General features: G+C 39.3%; 7 protein-coding genes across 13 annotated transcripts in view; 5 read left to right on the forward strand and 2 right to left on the reverse strand.

Annotated features, from left to right (window-relative positions):
* The window catches only part of LOC111600422, a 785-nt gene extending 474 nt beyond the window's left edge, over positions 1 to 311 (forward strand). The window contains exon 1 of the mRNA XM_023316504.2: positions 1 to 311. This exon is cut by the window's left edge and continues 474 nt beyond it. Coding sequence (XP_023172272.2) covers positions 1 to 282 — 282 coding nt within the window. The 3' untranslated portion in view covers positions 283 to 311.
* Positions 312 to 4,010: 3,699 nt separating this feature from the next.
* On the reverse strand, positions 4,011 to 9,750 carry LOC111600428 (transmembrane protein 189). 6 transcript variants are annotated; one of them, XM_023316520.2, is made up of 7 exons: positions 9,632 to 9,749; positions 8,984 to 9,097; positions 5,598 to 5,841; positions 4,848 to 5,059; positions 4,572 to 4,790; positions 4,335 to 4,504; positions 4,012 to 4,275 (listed from the first exon to the last, which is right to left on the reverse strand). In XM_023316520.2, the coding sequence occupies exons 3-7, from the start codon at positions 5,836 to 5,838 to the stop codon at positions 4,185 to 4,187; spliced, it is 933 nt and encodes a 310-aa protein (XP_023172288.1). In that variant the 5' UTR covers positions 5,839 to 5,841; positions 8,984 to 9,097; positions 9,632 to 9,749; the 3' UTR covers positions 4,012 to 4,184. The 6 variants fall into 6 exon arrangements, with proteins under 6 accessions (XP_023172289.1, XP_023172288.1, XP_023172284.1 ...); XM_023316516.2 differs by having other exon boundaries at positions 8,984 to 9,122; XM_023316518.2 differs by having other exon boundaries at positions 8,984 to 9,122; positions 9,600 to 9,749.
* A 93-nt stretch (positions 9,751 to 9,843) lies between these two features.
* LOC111600429 (28S ribosomal protein S18b, mitochondrial) lies at positions 9,844 to 10,652 on the forward strand. The gene is made up of 2 exons (XM_023316522.2): positions 9,844 to 10,221; positions 10,289 to 10,652. Exons 1-2 carry the CDS (start codon positions 9,944 to 9,946, stop codon positions 10,617 to 10,619), a joined length of 609 nt encoding a protein of 202 aa, XP_023172290.2. The 5' UTR covers positions 9,844 to 9,943; the 3' UTR covers positions 10,620 to 10,652.
* Positions 10,653 to 10,794: 142 nt separating this feature from the next.
* LOC111600372 (pyridine nucleotide-disulfide oxidoreductase domain-containing protein 1) lies at positions 10,795 to 12,413 on the forward strand. Its single transcript, XM_023316450.2, has one exon. It carries the CDS (start codon positions 10,885 to 10,887, stop codon positions 12,328 to 12,330), a length of 1,446 nt encoding a protein of 481 aa, XP_023172218.1. The 5' UTR covers positions 10,795 to 10,884; the 3' UTR covers positions 12,331 to 12,413.
* Positions 12,338 to 13,001, reverse strand: LOC111600373 (transcription initiation factor TFIID subunit 13). Its single transcript, XM_023316451.2, has 3 exons — positions 12,891 to 13,001; positions 12,499 to 12,835; positions 12,338 to 12,435 (listed from the first exon to the last, which is right to left on the reverse strand). Exons 1-3 carry the CDS (start codon positions 12,933 to 12,935, stop codon positions 12,413 to 12,415), a joined length of 405 nt encoding a protein of 134 aa, XP_023172219.1. The 5' UTR covers positions 12,936 to 13,001; the 3' UTR covers positions 12,338 to 12,412.
* A 90-nt stretch (positions 13,002 to 13,091) lies between these two features.
* On the forward strand, positions 13,092 to 15,208 carry LOC111600376 (protein nessun dorma). Its single transcript, XM_023316453.2, has 4 exons — positions 13,092 to 13,307; positions 13,366 to 14,258; positions 14,320 to 14,939; positions 15,003 to 15,208. Exons 1-4 carry the CDS (start codon positions 13,163 to 13,165, stop codon positions 15,157 to 15,159), a joined length of 1,815 nt encoding a protein of 604 aa, XP_023172221.2. The 5' UTR covers positions 13,092 to 13,162; the 3' UTR covers positions 15,160 to 15,208.
* Positions 15,209 to 15,434: 226 nt separating this feature from the next.
* LOC111600395 (PI-PLC X domain-containing protein 2) lies at positions 15,435 to 16,741 on the forward strand. Of its 2 annotated transcripts, none has more exons than XM_023316473.2 (2): positions 15,435 to 15,633; positions 15,705 to 16,741. In XM_023316473.2, the coding sequence occupies exons 1-2, from the start codon at positions 15,558 to 15,560 to the stop codon at positions 16,583 to 16,585; spliced, it is 957 nt and encodes a 318-aa protein (XP_023172241.2). In that variant the 5' UTR covers positions 15,435 to 15,557; the 3' UTR covers positions 16,586 to 16,741. The 2 variants fall into 2 exon arrangements, with proteins under 2 accessions (XP_023172241.2, XP_023172242.2); XM_023316474.2 differs by having other exon boundaries at positions 15,572 to 15,633; positions 15,691 to 16,741.
* The last annotated feature ends 1,136 nt before the right edge of the window (positions 16,742 to 17,877 follow it).

Genomic DNA, 17,877 nt, shown 5'->3' on the forward strand with positions numbered 1-17,877 from the left:
ATATTGCCAGACGAAACTGCACCGCCACCAGCTAGAAGACGACCCAAGAAAAAGCAGGACTTCAAGACATGGATGCACAGGATGTGTCGTCCGATCTTCGTGCATAACACAGGTGCGCTGCACCGTCGACAGCAAAAGTACGAGCAGAATAAGCAGCTCCAGCGCGTCGTCAACGAACGGAACATTGAGAAGTGGACGAAGGCGCGCCACAAAGAACCGAAACGCGAAAATGAGAATAATGAAACTAAAGAAAATAAGCACACAAATGAGAGTTCATTATAAAAGATGATCTCAATATATAGAGTCAATAGAGATTGCTTAACGCTAGATAGGTAAGCCTCAGTAAAGGCATTTTTTCATTGCAATTGTTGCCTGTAGAAGTAAAAAATAAATTAATCTAAAATAATTGCAATAACAATTTGAGACTTTCTTTAGTTGTCAAACAATTTGCTAACGCTTATTAAAGGAGTTGCTGCAGAGAGATAATCCTGATCCGGCAGCCTCCACGACATGCCACTCATATGCTTAACCTGTAATGCGAGTTTGTGCTTAAAAGTTCAGATAAGTAGGTACGAATGGGTATGGGAATACCTGGCAGCAGCATAACTCGGAACTGAGCCCATTTACGTAGTATTTGCCCCAGTAGCTTTTGAAAAGTATGCTCTTTATAAACTGTATGTTCGATCTATCGAGGCACTAAACATGAATACCGTTTGCCAGGCAGAGTTGATGTGCCAGGTGTGCACCCACTGCAGGGAGCTGGTCGTGAAGGCAGCCAATGATGCCAGGGTCGCCTGGTGGCGCGAGGCGATGCCAGAGTTGTGCAAGGATATCGCCGAGCTGAGCAGCATTGACTGCGACAAGCTGAAGCTGGGGTTACCAGAAGACCGCAATAGACCACAAGGGCTACCACTGGCATATAACGACTTTTGGTTATGGCAAAACATGAGCTTGATCTCCGTTTACGTTTTAGTCCTAGTGCTACTGGCCTTGGTATGTCGCTATTGGGGAGTGAAACGCCATGTCCAAGTCCAGAGCAGTAGTACGGGGATGGAAAAGGAGCCGCAACAACGATCGATAGCATCGGAAGTATCTTGCTCCGACCCAACGATATGTTATAAGCAATCTAAAGCAAAGTTATCTTTAGTATCGGAGCAACCTTTAGCCTCGGGGAAACCATCAAAATCGAAGCGTCGAAAAGCATTATCAAAACGGCTCAAACGTTCAAAAGCCAATTCTGCAGCAGTACCGGAAAAATCGGAAGTACAATGCAAACCTAAAGAATTGGCATCGGAGCAAACTCCAAAATCGGCGTTGCGAGGGCCTAAATCGTTATCCCCAACAACATTTGAGCGACCATTCGAATCGGTGCATCTAGATGATAATTCGCCGCAACGGACAATATCTGATCTACCGCCAAAAGCGCATTCACCACCAGAATCACAGCGCCCCACAGTTCCAGAGCGCCCGCCAATTCCAGATCGACCATCAATCTCGCAGCCACCGCCAATTCCAGAGCGACTGTCAATCCCAGAGCGACCATCAATCCCACAACCACCGCCAATCCCAGAGAGGCCATCAAAACCTGCAGGAATAATCTCTGCAGATTACATAGAATCGGTGGAAAAGTCGCCCAAAAGGAAATGCAATAGCTTCAAGGCCTGGCTGAAACGTAGATGTCGTCCGATCCTTGTGCCACAAGCTGCACTGCACCGTCAACAGAATAAATACTGGGACCACGAGACATTCAAGGAGCTCAATGCCCAGGAGACAATTGAGAATTGGACAAGAGCACGGGAACAGGTCGATAGAGAGCTCTGAAAACAATAAGAATGATTTTTAAAAGCTTAAACAAAGTCAAAATTTTCCTAGAACTATTACTAATATTATTTTTAGCCAATCTATGGATAAACAACTATTTATACAGAATTATTTTAAAGAAAGTAACTACTGGGGCATTACATAAAAACGAGTGTATATAGCGACATCTATAATTATTGGTTTACTTAAACTCAAATCTTCAAAAGAAAGTGGAACGCAAAACGTAAATTTGATATATATATATATAAATAGGTTTTGCTTTTACATAATTAATCTACAAATTTTGGCAATTGTATTGACTTGTAATTACAAATTCAAATATAAGCTCAAAATAGATAGAAACATAAACGTGACTGTACCTTACTGCAGCATTGCCAACTGGCCTAATGAGCTAAGTGTCCAGTGTTGTAAAACGAGGCAATATTTCAAAAATTGCACATTTGCCATTGCAGCATTGAGTTGAGTGCGTGGATTAACATTAATTATTGAATAAAGGACTTTCAGTATACAATAATGAAAATATTCTACATTTTGTGATTTGAATAAATTTATATAGAAATAGAAGCAAATGGGCTAGCTCCTGCTGCTGCATGTATTTGAGATGCTTTCAAATTGCTTGGGAAGTTCCCCCTGACACACGTGCTACCTATAAGACACAACCTAAAATATAAAAATGGCTTAAGCCTATGAAGTTAATACAAAATCAACTTTAAACTAAGCCAGTGGGAGGCTTACTTTGCTTTCAGAAAGCTGTAAAGAATAAAATATAAAGATAAATTAAAAAATACAATCATAAATAAGCGTGCTTAAAATATAAATAATTTACATAAATAATATCAAAAATAAAAAAAGGAATTGTGAACAATTAAATTTCGATATCTGATTCGTTGCATAGTGTAGCGTTCTATAGATTTGCTGCAATATCAATTAGTCAGAAGATGGAATTAAACATTACACAAATGGGAGCTTAATGAATGATTTCCAAATTATAAATATGCGTGACAATCAGAGTAAATCTTGTACAATGAAATCAACATTTAGCAAAAACGTGACAAAATGTTGCCAAGTATGCAGCACGTTGATGTTGTTAGAGTTATCTCAACGCGTTGCATACATGACAAGTTTTTGTTTTGTTTCTCTGTTGCTTGTGTGTATTAATAAATCATAAATCTAAAATATTTATTTTACTTGTCAAGAGAAGAATTAAAACTACAATTCGATATCGCCTTAATTCTTGGGGGTTTTTAATCACAATTAATATTGCTCACTTATAATTAATTTGTTTTGCAAAACATGTTTCAGCACTCCAAGCCATTGCCAGGCGCATTAAATGATATATTAAGTATATATACATTTTTAAGTATATATATATAAAAAGATATTTTTTCTGTTTACAAAAAGTACAAATTTAGCTGGCTTAGGCTTATAATAATACATTTAGTTGGCCTGCCTTTTGCTTTACATAATCCAATAACAGAAGTGTTCTATTCATTTGTATTTTGGTTAATACTATATTTAATTTATGCACTAAATTGTTCAGAAATGTGCGCACTAAAAAAGTTGCTTAGCGTCTTTAAAAAAGTTGTTCACTGTCTTTTGGTATTGTTGTTAGTATAATATAATTACATTTACACATACACAAAAATGATTTGTTTATAAGGCAAAAATTGTAAGTCACTTTCTTGATTGCATACAGCGTCTAGTTCATTAATATATATATATATATCTAACTGTATATATATATATACATACACATATATTTATATTTATATAAATAGCCTTTAAAGCCGTTGAAATGTATTGAACATTATGTTTTTTTTTGTATCAAAATTGTTGCCGTATTTAAGCAGTTTGTGTCTTTGTAAAGTTTTTAAAAAAGTTCCATTAACAATTGAAACAAGCTCTGGTTGTGCCTGTGCGCTTGTTGTACATTTAACATATATATAATCTATACGTAGATAAGGCTCACTCGTTGTAACTTTAATTGTAATATTTTATGAGTACCGAGATCAATGTACGCTTTGCATGTGCGAGTCTATAAACAAATACATTAAACAACATTACACTTTAGGATTTTACTTAACAAAACTATTTCTTTTTTAACAAATTTGTTCAACTAAAAACTATGTAATTTCCTTTCATTCACTTCGTGTTTGGACAGCATAAATATAAACTAGTTAACCTTATATATATTTCTATATAATATTTTTTGGTTGCGGAAAATAAAAAAAAGGGTTGTAACAAATTACTTTTGTTGCTCTCAAGAGTTTTTTTTCCCGTGGTTTTGTTTCATATAAGTGGCAAAGCTTCTTATTTAACGCTGCTTGGTCCAAGTTCTTCTATATACAATTGGGAAAGCATAGCTATGTGAGTTTCTTTGCCCATTTCATGTCATCGTCGCGCGGCTTTAAGCCTGTTAAGCGTTCAATAATAAACTCAAAGGTTGACCAAAATCTAGAAGAACCGAAAAGTAATTGAAAATGTTAATTCGACAAGCATTTCCATATACTTACCTAAGCTGCTCCAGTGGCCAATTTAGCCAGCCGGTGGTAATGCAAAAGTACGTCTCATGCGGCGCTACATGATGAATGCGATGATGCTTGCGCGGCAAAATGATGTGACAGCTCTGCAGCAACAGTACCCACCGTGGCAGGCCCCAATACGTGTGCGACCATTTGTGTATCTAAACAATGGATATTAGTTAAATTTACTGATAATGGGGTAAACTTCAATTCAATAATAAGTCTCACCTGATTCGTCATAGCCACAAATATGGAGCATAGAAATACATAGGCAATCCAGCCGAAATTCTGTTGAATTTCGTACGGTGTTTTTATATAAAAATAGTGCGCCAAATAGCCAAGTATGGGAATGCCAACCATAAAGTTATCTCCGTTTGTCTCAATGAAATCATGACGTGTTATTGAAGTCGGATCGAGATGGTGTTCACGAAAGGGTCGCAAAAAGTTCTGGAAATGAAAAGTTAAACTCATTACCAGTTCTAATGTTCGTTAGATATTTCTTACCCTTCCAATTATGGGTAAGTCGACAGAGCCCCAGGTATCTGCTGCCCAATGAACCAGTCCGGAGGCAAAATCGGCTGTTATAATGCCACCCAATGCGGAGATGAAGGCCACGCTGATACGCTCCAAACGCATGTGTTTCGCAATCAGCGCCAAATTGATGATCATCAGGCCGATGCAGGTGTAAACACAAATGATTTCCTGTGCACGTTTACCTGCGAAAAGTGTTATACTCGTAAATGATATGCGGCGTAGCAACTATATAGCCGCTATATAATTGATTATCGGTTTGTGGCTATTAATGAATTAAACGAGCAGCCTACGAAATTGATATACTGTTAGTATAACTGATTAAAATTGATAGTAGCTAATCTATTTTTACGATTGATTCATCCAGTAGCCACAATATAAGTTAAAGTATTATTATAGGTTTGTACTGTTTTCGTCTATCTCATACATATATCGTTGTTCATAAAATATTTTTCGATCACTTATGTATATACGAGTTTATATAGGTCTGTAGTTCTTCACAAGTGTTATACAGTACGAATTTATAAATAACTTAATATACATGTATTTAAACTGGAGGAGGCTATACGACTTTAATTGTAGTCAACTGTTATATTGTTAAAAGTGTTATACGTACTTATTTCGTTTTTAAGCAATTCCTATACATACCATATACTATACAGCGGTTATACAACTGTTATACAGCTGTTATATAACTGTTATATGACTGTTAATTATCCTCACCTGGACTATAGAGTGATGCCAGCTCCTGTGCACCTTTGTTTTGAGGGCCCCAACGTGGTGAAGTCACTGCCGCTGCCGCCGGAACTGTTTTAGTGCTCTCTGTGGATGCATCATTTGCCGTCGTTTGCCTCTTCTCCTTCTCCTCCTCCTCCTGATGCAGTGCTGTGGGTGCTGAATTGCCATTGGGATCATCCTCGTACATGGAATTGGCCAGTATTTCCTTATCGCTTTTTGCCATCATTGTCTGTTTTGGTACGCAAATAAAAAAAAGAAATAAAAACAAAGAATATAAATTAGAGCAGCATGGACAAGGACATTTACGTCTCAGGCACTGGCCCTGACTGACAAAGCGACATTGAAAGTCGCTTTTTCCAGGACTCGGGGGAAACTGCCAGGTGCTCCCGTGTGCATTATTCAGCAACTCGCTGGGAAAAAAGACAGACAGCAAAAAAGAGGTGGGCGTTAAATATTTAAATGCTCTCAAATGTGCCGCTGTTGCATAGCTCTTGAATTTATAAAAATCTAACAGAACGAACAGGTGACCGAGAACAAACCCACCCAACGATTGACCTCTGCACATGTTGATGTCATTTACGTGGCCTGCATTGTCAGCAGTTACCGCACTCCGGATTCTCTTGCCGCTCTTCCGACTGTATGTCACGCAATATTTTGGAGCTTATACGCGGTCCCAGAGTGAGTTGTCAGCTTGTTGAAGGGTGTGAAAGAGGGCGGCGCTGCTAGTAGGTGCTGCTTAAAGTCGCCTTAATTAGGCAAATTGGTATTTAAATTGTGGTGAGCCTCGACGTTTGAGGTAGGCTCATTTAACGGGTTATATGCATAACAACATATTTTGTCAGTCCATTTTCATTCTTAACTATCTCTTGGGTCAGTGGAATTTTTTATGAAATAACAAATGGATTTCAACACGACATGCTGGAGTTGTAAATAGTATAGATATATAAAAATTCTATTAATAATTGGAAATGAGGAAATTACTTATAGTTATTAATAAACTATAGTCAATACACGACATTAAGTGAAGTTCTATAATTAACACGATAAACTCTTTTATGACTCGGTTCACTTTAGGATTGGCTCAATATTATATGAAATGCCATTAGTTAGACAAAGTCAACTATATATTTACACAGACACATGTGCATGTAATATGTAACATGGAATTACCAACTACTGCTGCCGCTGCAACTCTTCACCATAAGCTGGGCTCAAATTTTACTCAAATGTCATAGGTTAGACAGAGTCAACTATATGTATATGCGTGTGCTTTATATACGAACTGCTACAGGTGTTTGAGGCATATTTGTGAGTGAGAGTGTATGTGTGCTGGCGTGCGCATGTGTTGGTATGTTTAAGCATTGTGATTGGCCAGCGACTTGGACACGTCGATCAACTATTGCATTTGCTTTGAAAATTCTCTAGAAAAATATTGTTTATATTACATAAACCTACAATTATACAAAGGCACAATTAAAACAACATTAGAGTAATCTATAATTCAAAATATTATTTTTTAATGAGTTCATCAATGATAATGCTTTAAGAATGCCATTTATAACAAGTGAGTGCAACTACTTTAAGTAAATAAATATATGAAGTGGGTTCTCCAACAAATAACGATTAAAAACATAAGAAAAAGTAATGAATGGTTCAGCTACGAAGGTGGTTAAAGTAACTTACGATCCAACAGACATAAATTGATTTTTCTATAGATAACCTCTATCTGTCTACCTCGTCTTCACACATTTATAAACTGGAAAAAGCAGCTACCACTTGCTTTTTTATCGATTCTAAGTAACTTCAGATGGTCATATAACACCACATAATATAAATACTGTTGGAGGGTTAGAAGCGTGCGTGGTTCTTCACGTATAGAAACCATTAATTGTAGGATTTTCACTGAAGTATGACTATTATTTATGCATTAGTTGGAGTCTAGCTGAGAGGTCATTTAATGCCACATATAAAAATATATTACTTCTATATTATATTATTGTAAGGCACATAATGCTTACTGTATTGACAAAACAATTTCCATTCCCAATAGTCGTACATACAGACATATAAACAGTTCGTACATTGTGCTAATGATTGCGCTCAGGGCAGGAAATGTCAAGCAAATTACACTTATGGAACTGTCAAATTCGGAAATCGAGGTTGGTTAAGCGCAAACGCATTAATTAAAACTGGCAACGTCTATTGATGAAGCGCCCACACTGACTGGAAATATTTTACGTGAAAGGAGCTGACAGGCAAGCCAATGCTAATGGCTATCAAAAGGCGAGGTGTGCACCGCCCCCACAAAGGTCATGAAAACGAAACCAATAATCTAAGGCCCCACCAAAAGCCAAATATTTCCGTTTGACGTGCAAAAAAAACAGCAACAAAAACAAAAATAAAGAAAAGAAAATTAGAAAGAATAACGTTGATTCAAATTTCAAAAATAATATGTGAGACGCCCCACCTGAAAGGTGAGCTAAACATGGAAAATAAAAAGGAAAATGAATACGAAAACGTCAACAGCGAAATGTTAGCTACGGCGTCAATGGCGACAACTCCTATGCCCTCTAAGATATTGCGTTATTATTTATATCCAAGGTATATTCCGTTTCCAAGAAAAGTTAAAAAAAAAGAAATAAAGAATTAATCAACGACATAATTTAATTAACCTCGTTAAGCAAGTGGCCACCTCTATTAATGAAATGATCGAAGCTCAACTTGAGTTCAGCTCCGCGCTAAATAAATGTCGATAACTTTTCTCACATAAATATCGAGCTAAGTTTTAAGAAAGTCTCACCCCCTCTCTCTTTCTCTTTCGGACGGACTGTACAGGCAATTATACAATTACTCATTCATGAAAAATACTCATGCAAAATATTGCATTGATGAAATAACGGGGTATGTGCCTAGTTGTTCAATGGCTGACACACTTTCTGGCTTGTTTGTATGTTTGTTGTCATAAGGCGGAAAAAAAATAAAAGGGGCCACACAGCCAACAGGTACTAATTTAGCAGCGTTACGGGGATTTGCTTTGTGTGTGTTGTAGCAACGAAGGAAGCACAATTTATTACACGAAATGCGCGAAAAGTCACTCGAAAGTTTGTATGTGTTTTGAGGGCAAGAACTTCTTGCGTACCCCTTCCTACCTAGTTCAAAGTCAGCGATTCGTCGTATTTATAGTTTTTATTGTTAGCTGTTCGCAATTGATAAGAAATGTTGATGGTTTTGCTTTTGCATACTCTGCACTCGCGTAACTATTTATAAAAAGCATTAAAACACTAGACAAACGCTCTCACACATACAGACATGAAAACACTCACACATACCTACCTACATGCATACAATAACACTTTGAGCATTTGACTCACCTTTTGTGCGTGTGTGTGTGTTGCGCTGCTGGCGTCGTCGGCTGCGGGCGGCAAATAACGGCAAACAAAAACCGTGCTTATTGTCGCTGTTGTTGTTGCTAGCGGCGAAGGCACCTGTAAAGAATAGCACAGCAGAGCACTGGCATGTGTGTGGGTTTTACTTTAAGCAATTAAATTTAAATGAACCGTCTAGTAAAATATATTGATTAAAGTTAGAGTCCACAATACATTTTATGCATGCAGAGCAGCAAGAAACACGCACACAACACTCAGTTCACACAAACACCATTACACAAGGACGCACGCCATGAATTACAAGAGAACTACATACGTCAGCGACTGCTCCTCACTATGGGCAAATAGTAAATAAATGCTGCCTTTATACACGTGATTTTATGTTGTCACAGGCGTGAACTCGCAAATACGCACACACACACATATATATCAACTGCGACCCGGAAACCGACAACGACCGCGACTTTGCCTGCACTTGCACAGGCTACTTTGCACTAGTAAATACCGACAGCAACTAAATAAAATGCGAGCGATAGGCAACATTTCATTCATGCCCTCTCAGTTTGTATATGTGTGTAGTATGTGATCGGTTTGCTTTTACCGTTATATAGGGACGAGCGCGCACATACTCACGCTCAAATTACGCTACTTTAGCCACCACAAACAAACGTGGTACGACAGTTTTTACTTTTTACCAAAAATAATAAATTTAAATACACTTTACATTTTGACAGAAAATGCACAGAGAATTGTTTAATAAATTAAATAGACTACGCGAAATGCTTGTTATCGAACCGATTGCGCGAGCTCCCATAGTTGTGAGCTTTTTGCCAGCCATTACACAGTGTGACCAACTTAAATTGTAAACAAAATAAACAGCTGGTTGTTACGTCGCTGCACGCATTTTTAGCTAACAATAAAACAAGCCGCAATTAATTAATTAAAATGTTGCCTTTAGCACGCGGAATTTACAGCACCTTGACACAAATAACACGCAACAGTCGAGTATCGCTGCACACAGCCAGTGCGCAGCATTGTAAAGCTGAGCCGGCAGCCGAAAATGAAACGCCTGCAGAAGATGAAGAAGGAGAAAATGCAAAAGATTCCGCTTCAGATCCCAAGGATCGCAAAACTGTTATACCAGTGGAGACTTCGATACGCTATTTAAAAAGTGCCGCATACAAAACAACTTATGGCGATGAGTTTGTGTGGACACAATATCGGTACGTAGCAGAATAACAATTTTGATCCCCTTAAAAGCAATTCCAATTAATTTGCTCTTTTTAACAGTCGCAATCATAAGGGCATGTTTGCGCCGCGAAAGACGCGCAAGACCTGCATTCGCCAGGGAAAGATCAGCACAGGCAATCCATGTCCCATCTGTCGCGATGAGTATCTGGTACTGGACTATCGTAACACGGAGCTGCTAAAACAGTTTATTTCACCGTATAGCGGCCAAGTGCTGAGCTATTCCAAGACGGGTCTCTGTCAGAAGAGTCATTTGCGTCTGACGGTCGCTGTGGAGCAAGCACGCGATTGTGGTCTCATCACCTACGATGTGCCTTTCCGGGAGTATGATTACAGCGAGTACTATGGCAAAAAAGAGGATTCAAAGCAGTAAATGATTAAAGTTAATTTTTTGTTGAAACGCCAAGAATAGTCTTTTATTTAAGGTTAAGTTACAATCAGCTGTCATAACAGCTGTTTGCCATTTATAAATTTTTTGGCAATGCAAAAAGAAAAACTTTGGAACAGCTGATATTATTTACAATTTGCATTGCTTCCATTTGAGGTTAAGTTGTCATCAGCTGTTTCTATATGCAACAATCATTTGCAACAGCTGACTGTTTTAAGTACATAATACTAATAATTTCCTAATTTCCTAGATGTCTCGTAATTGCACATTCCTAGTTGTTGGCGGCGGCATTGCTGGCGTCTCTTGTGCAGAAGCTTTAACCATTTGTTGTCCAAACGAAACGATTTTACTGTTGACCGAATCGAGCGTGGTAAAGAGCGTGACTAATCTGGTGCCAGTTGCTCGCTATCTACACAAGTTCGATGTACGGGAACAGAATGTAAGCGATTTACGTGCAGGCATAGGGACCATTGTGGACCAGCTGGCATACATCAACAGCGGTGAACATTGGGCGCGCACCAAGACTGGGCTGGTCATCAACTATCGCTATATCTGCTTGTGCACGGGCGGTGCAGCTAAATTGTTTAGCACCGGCGAGAATGAGCTCAACACACGCATCATTGGCATACGCGACACAGATTCTGTGCTGGAGCTGCAGCGTCGGCTGGCCAGCGCTAAGGATGTGCTCATTCTGGGCAACGGAGGCATTGCTAGCGAATTAGCTCATGAGTTGCACGATGTGAACGTACACTGGGTAATCAAGGATGCTCACATTTCGGCAACCTTCGTGGATCCCGGCGCAGCAGAGTTCTTTCAACTAGCCAAACGGGAGACGGATCAGACAGTAACAACCAAACCTGCAACGGCTATCAAGCGAATGCGTTATAGCGAATTGCTACCCAGAGCCGAGCAGGAGGAGCAGAAGCAAAGTAGGCGCGGCGCCGCCTTGGGACCCGACTGGCATCGTACCTACGACTTAGGTGGAGGCGTCGCAGACACTGCTAGTCGAGATATGCCCAAGATTTATTACAATTCTCACATAGAGCGTGTCGAGCAGGTCACAACTGGAGAAGCTTTGTCCATTAGTCTAAAGCACGATGATGGTAGTGTGCAGCGTCTCAACTGTGATTTCATTGTGTCCGCAACAGGCGTGCAGCCACGACACGACTACGAAACAGATAAACCACTTCAACTGGCGGCGGATGGCGGCATTAAAGTGGATGAAATGATGAACACGAATCTGTGTGACGTTTATGCGGCGGGGGATGTGTGCACCGCTGGCTGGCCAAATGGAACGCACTGGTTTCAGATGCGACTGTGGACGCAGGCGCGTCAAATGGGTGCCATGGCTGGGCGCAGTATGGCAGCTGTACACGAGGGCGAAACAGTCTATCAAGATTTCTGTTTTGAGCTATTCGGCCATGTGACGCAACTGTTTGGCTTTCCTGTTGTTCTGCTCGGACGCTTCAACGGCCAGGATCTGGGTCGCGACTATGAGTTGCTTGTGCGCTGCACACGCAATAAAGAATACATCAAATTTGTACTACATCAAGGACGACTGCGCGGGGCCATATTGATTGGTGATACGGATCTCGCAGAGACCTGCGAGAATTTGATATTAAATGGCACAGATCTGACTCCCTATGGAGATGACATACTTAATCCGGACATAGACATTGAAGACTACTTTGATTAATTGAATAATTTTACAAATAAAGTATTAGTTATGCTTAAAATTAAGCTTAAGTCTAAGTTGAGTTCGGCTTCTTCTGGTTGTGTCATTTGAGTTTTCCCTCGGTGCCTGCACAAAAATATATATAGAAGCAACTTTCAATGCACAAGAAACTGCCTTTCAGATACTTACCCACATACTTAATCTCATCAAATGCTTTGCGCGCTTTCTTAAGCTCCTCATTCATGGTTAGTAGATCCTTGACTCTCGCATATTTACGTTGATCCTTTCGAACGAGAAAAATAATATCCTCTACTTGGACACGACCAGTGCGTCCAATTTCCATAGCACGATGTGTGGTCTCGGCAATATATTCAATAACCAGATCCTCCAGTAGATCGACTGTCTCCGTATAAGGATTTTTATCGTCGCCAAAACCAAACATCATGCACCGCAGTTCCTTGCTGAAAAGACGCTTGCGGCCCGAATTGGTGGAGACCATTTGCTCATCATCAACATCCTCATCGAACTGCAATGTGGATGTATTAATTACTGAGTATATGCTGATAGTATCATAAATTTACGTCGGCGCCTTCGAAATGTTCATCTGTTGTATTATTTGCAGCCATTCTGCGTTTTGTTTATCAAATTTATGGAAAGCAATTCACATCTGCAAGTATCGATGCTGCAAGTACTTTGCTACTACACACCGGATAGCTGAATGCTATGACACTCGATAATATTATTATCGATAACCGAAAAACAGACAGCACTGGTGTCGCCAAGGCAGGCGCAGCTTCTATCGTACGCACATTCAAATTTAAACGCTTGTTGATTTGAGAATAAATTACCGAGAATGGATGTTTATACATATGAAAAGTCGTTCCTTGAGCGTCTAAAAGAGGCGAAAGCTGTATTATCATGGGATAACGCGCCCATGCCCGCCTCGCATGTACGCTCTGAATGGAAGTCCTTTGTTGAGCTGCAAATAGAGCCAGCAGGTAAGTAAAACATACACACATGCGCAGACAGTACTCACATATTCACACACATATGCAGGTTGGCAGGCTATGTGGAAAATACCGCGCGTCATCTGTGAGGACTTGAAGCTGCGATATCCTACCATTGTGTTTGGGTGCGTCGACCAGGTTATTTTTGACGAGCTCAAAGCCGTGTTTACGGTAACCGCCGTGCAAGATCAAGATGTGCATTTACCGGAGCGCAATGAAGTCTCATTAATTGAACTGTGGCCAACATTGCAACAGGAAAACTCGGCACTAAATGTGGACACCACCGCAGAATGCATTGATCGCTTGCGTTTCTTTTACGCACATGTGTGGATGCCTTGGGACAAGGATTACGATGATGATCGGGATTGGGTGCAAATGCATTTGCAGGCGCGCATACAGCTTGCTTGTGATTTGACCAAGAATCGCTTGCCACGCCCACTGGCACTACATATGCGCACTTTATTAATGGAGGCGCGCTATATACAACAGCGTCTGGAGTATCTGGAACTTGACATGAGCGATGCCGAGGCCGAGAGCGATGATGAGGCCGTCGAACTCAATGACAATGCCACAGATCCGCCACGCAAACAACCAAAAACGGGTGGAAGTCCTAAATCGAATAACTTGAATAAGTCAATGTTGCCGGTGACTGATCTGATGTGCCTCCATCTACGTCTGGCGATCATTCGCAGTGAATTCGAGATTCTTGAAAATCCAGAAATGCGAAGAGCCTATAGTGAATTACAAAGCAATGTGTTAAAGCGTCATTTGCTGCAGCGCAGTCCCGGACGTCTGAATCAAATGGAGGAGAAATCGGAAAATAAGCAAATGTGTCATCTGGTCACACTTCCGTGCGAACTTCAGACGCATATTGCTCTCCTCAAACTGGCCGAGCAGCATGCAAAGCCGAATGCTAAAGTTCAGCTTGGCAACACTTTGCAGGTGAGTGAATGAGGCCTCATTAAGTTATCATTCATAACATAATAATTTGCCTTAATTTTAGGATGTGCTCAGCATTTCACAGGCCAACGAGGATATACTCATATCTCCCGGTCAGCACACTATCAAATTTCTCGAGCATCTGAATGATAATGGAAGTATTAAGGGCCTAATCGACGCGCAAGCAGTAATTGATCCAAAGCATGAACTATCAAAGTTGCCTTTAGTCTGCTCAAGTGATGAGGACAGCACTTTGTTGGTCATCGATGGTGACTACACTCTTTCGCACCTAGTACTGGATTGTCGGCATGTGCGTCGCGGCATTTTGCTGCGCAATGGAACACTTACGCTGCACAGCTGTCGATTGTTGGGCGACGGGCGCTCCAGCACGCAGGAGGCCATTGTGTGCATGCCACAAGGCCGGCTTGATCTGCAGGATTGCTGGCTAGAAAGCTTTGCAATTGGTATTTCAATGCGTGCCGAAACGAGCGCTAAGCTTAGCAATGTAAACATCAGGAAATGTAACACCGGCTTGGAATTGCTGGATCAATCGACAAAGCTGCAAATGCTTGGCCACAATTGCAATTTTCATACCTGTAAGATAGGCATTTTAGCAGATGGCATCCCTTTGCCCAATAGCAGTGAAAAGACGTTGGCCCTTAAACATTTCACTGATCTGCAACGGTGAGCAATCCTTGAAAGACATATTAAATATATCTCTAATCCTTAATTTGATCTATATTGTAGCTACAATGAAAGCAACTGGCTGGGGAATTGTACATTCAACAATTGTCTACGCAATGTACGGGTTTTCAATGAATCGGAACAATTGCTGGCCAAGCGTACCCATCAGAGTCTTCTATTGGAGGATCTTGACGGGGAGAATAAAGAAAATATAAATTAATTTTAGTGCTTCTCATGTAAATCGTATAATCAAAATGCCAATATGTAATAAAAACTTTTTTTACTGAAACGTAGAACGTTTTAAAGTAAAACTGTCTTACGTAGCTTTTTATACCTATCAAAGTTTATAATTAATTTAGTTAATACACAATTTCTGCGTATTATTTTTAAGAGGCTAACACATTTTTCAAAATTAATCGATATGTTACAATTCAAGCGCCAATACAAATATCGATAGTTGTTTATTTTGCTAAGCCACGTGTATCGATGCCTCGAAAATCAAGTACTTTCAGCACATGCTTAAAAATACCGCTGTTTATAGCCAAAACGAAGCGTTCGGTGTTTTAGTGCATTTAAAACGTCGCCATAAAAGCACAAAATTCACCTCCAGCAGCAAAGATGTCTAAGGAGCATTGGATGCGCGATTTGCCGCCGGAATTGCGCGATTTATCAATTGTTAATTTGGCTATGCCAGGTATATGAGATCATCAATGTCTAGGCAACGCCTCATTTCGACTAATTAACATTGAAGAAATTCCGTCGTAGGTTCCCACAATACGATGACCTACGGAATTAACAGCAATTCAAAGCTAGCACCCGATGCCGATACCGCAATACGTCGCTGGCATCGCTTTTTCCCATTCTTTGTACGTCGTTGGTCCAAAAATCAATCGTCAAACATTTTAGAGCAACTGCATCTGGGAGTGCGTTACTTCGATTTGCGAATAGCACAACATGAGGGAAAATTCTATTATTGTCACAGCGTATTTGCAATGGAAGTGTTTGAACCACTCATGGAGCTGCTTCAATTCCTCGATACACATCCCGAAGAAGTTGTTGTGTTGGATTTACAACACTTCTATGATATGACGATTTCACATCATCAGCAGCTCCACAAGGAGCTACTCCAGTTCTTCGATCAACGTCTGTATGCCACAACGGATGGTCCGCTCCTCGAATGCTCTTTGACGAACTGCGCTGAGCTGCAGCGCCAAGTGGTGCTCATCTGTAGACGCTGTCCCATTGGCCTGCCAGCTCAATTCTGGCCAAGTTATGCTTGGCCAACACCGTGGCCCAATACGGCTAGCATTAAGAAGCTGCAGTCTTTTCTTGCCAACTCGCTGCTCTCTCGACAGCCCCAACAAGGCTACGTCTCCCAGTGTCTACTCACGCCAACGGGTCGTTATATAGCGCTGCGTTTATTCTTCACTTTGAAGCGCACAGCAAAGCGCGTGGACCGAAAGTTAAAGCCCTGGATAGCGGAACAGTTGCCGGGGCCCTTTGATAATGGGCAGAAGCCGCGTGTAAATGTTTTCCTGGCAGACTTTGTTAATCTCAAAGAGGGCCAATTCTGTGATTGGGTCATTAAATTGAATACTAAACTGGAGTGGGATGAATGTGAGCTTGAAGAAAAAGAGGAATGCTGATTCTCTAATAATGTCTACTACAACTAATCGTACAAATATTGTTATAGAATTAATGAATGCTATTTTTTGTTTATATATCAGCACGAATCCGTCCTCAATTTTTATGCAATGCTCTCTCCCATTGGTGCTGTTTTTTGTAGACAAAAGATCTTTCTATACAAGAATTTCAACTATTTTTTATGCATATTTGCCTTAAGTTAAACAAAAATAAGTATTGAAACCAATGTGAATTTGTATATAAGCTTCTATATCTAGAGTGTTATATGTTTTGTTTGTATTGTTTTTCACAAATTGATTTATTTACAATTTACACAATAAAAATGAATTATAATGTCATTTGGTGATTGCCTGTCGTATCACAAGTTTCCTAAGAAGCAAAAGAAACCTCTTTTAACTTTATTAATTTCTGCTCTATAAAAGGTTTAGAACTTATAGCTGAAACTATAGAAAATGGAATTTAACACTAGTTAAAGTATAACTTCTAACTGAGCATACCCACTTAGTGCATTTTCAATTGTTTAACTTATCAGTTGCGTGAATGTAATTGAGATAAGAAAATGCAATTAGTTCGCATATTGTTAAGATAAGAAATATTCAATTGTGTTAATTGCATTATTGAATGACACACAAGACTTGTTATATTATGAATGTTACAAGGTAATCTTTAAATAAGCAAATATATTACAATATTATTATAAATTCATATCACAACTCTAATTTCGATTACTGTAATATAGTATATTCCCTATACACCAGCTGAAACACTAAGAATTCACTTAGAAGAAGAAATAAAAAAATAAATCAAAAATCATTATTCAATTATCAAAATTCGGAAAAAGGACTAAAAGATTGAATTATTTATTATTTTATTATTTTTTAAATAATAATATAATATATACGTTTATGTAACAGTAAAAAGAAATTTTATGTTTTAACAAAAGAAGAAAATAAAACAAAATATATTTGTAAGTAATAAAGATTGAGCGTTATTATGGTAAATATAATTTCTGAAAATAAAAATGCTGACGGAACTAATATTTATAAAAATGTGAAAAACAAAGAAAAAAACATAAACATGACATAAAAATATAGCTTAAATGATAAATACAAGGCAAAACATTGGCAATAAAAGCAGATATTGGAATTCAAAAATATTTTTGATAAAAATGCTAAAATAAGCACATATTTGTTAAACGAGTAAGACAAGACACAAATAGTTCGAGGATATCTATTTATATATTGCGCCTTTGCAACACTACGTGTGATGCGCTAAAATTCGATATTTTTATATC

The sequence above is a fragment of the Drosophila hydei genome, unplaced genomic scaffold, assembly GCF_003285905.1.
Source record: "Drosophila hydei strain 15085-1641.00,03,60 unplaced genomic scaffold, DhydRS2 tig00008124-arrow-arrow-pilon, whole genome shotgun sequence".
Classification (NCBI taxonomy): Eukaryota; Metazoa; Arthropoda; class Insecta; order Diptera; family Drosophilidae; genus Drosophila; species Drosophila hydei.

Excerpts from the sequence above, each read along its gene's own strand:
- LOC111600428 (XM_023316521.2), bottom strand. The coding sequence starts at position 5,838 with ATGATGGCAAAAAGCGATAAGGAAATACTGGCCAATTCCATGTACGAG. Across the intron at positions 5,060-5,597 it reads GGCATCACTCTATAGTCCAG|GTAAACGTGCACAGGAAATC; the intron begins GTGAGGATAATT and ends CACTTTTCGCAG. Across the intron at positions 4,505-4,571 it reads TTGTGGCTATGACGAATCAG|ATACACAAATGGTCGCACAC; the intron begins GTGAGACTTATT and ends TCCATTGTTTAG.
- LOC111600395 (XM_023316473.2), top strand. The coding sequence starts at position 15,558 with ATGTCTAAGGAGCATTGGATGCGCGATTTGCCGCCGGAATTGCGCGAT. Across the intron at positions 15,634-15,704 it reads TGTTAATTTGGCTATGCCAG|GTTCCCACAATACGATGACC; the intron begins GTATATGAGATC and ends ATTCCGTCGTAG.
- LOC111600373 (XM_023316451.2), bottom strand. The coding sequence starts at position 12,935 with ATGGCTGCAAATAATACAACAGATGAACATTTCGAAGGCGCCGAC. Across the intron at positions 12,836-12,890 it reads AACATTTCGAAGGCGCCGAC|TTCGATGAGGATGTTGATGA; the intron begins GTAAATTTATGA and ends TCCACATTGCAG. Across the intron at positions 12,436-12,498 it reads TGATGAGATTAAGTATGTGG|GCACCGAGGGAAAACTCAAA; the intron begins GTAAGTATCTGA and ends ATTTTTGTGCAG.
- LOC111600429 (XM_023316522.2), top strand. The coding sequence starts at position 9,944 with ATGTTGCCTTTAGCACGCGGAATTTACAGCACCTTGACACAAATAACA. Across the intron at positions 10,222-10,288 it reads TTTGTGTGGACACAATATCG|TCGCAATCATAAGGGCATGT; the intron begins GTACGTAGCAGA and ends TCTTTTTAACAG.
- LOC111600376 (XM_023316453.2), top strand. The coding sequence starts at position 13,163 with ATGGATGTTTATACATATGAAAAGTCGTTCCTTGAGCGTCTAAAAGAG. Across the intron at positions 13,308-13,365 it reads GCTGCAAATAGAGCCAGCAG|GTTGGCAGGCTATGTGGAAA; the intron begins GTAAGTAAAACA and ends ACACATATGCAG. Across the intron at positions 14,259-14,319 it reads AGCTTGGCAACACTTTGCAG|GATGTGCTCAGCATTTCACA; the intron begins GTGAGTGAATGA and ends CCTTAATTTTAG.
- LOC111600372 (XM_023316450.2), top strand. The coding sequence starts at position 10,885 with ATGTCTCGTAATTGCACATTCCTAGTTGTTGGCGGCGGCATTGCTGGC.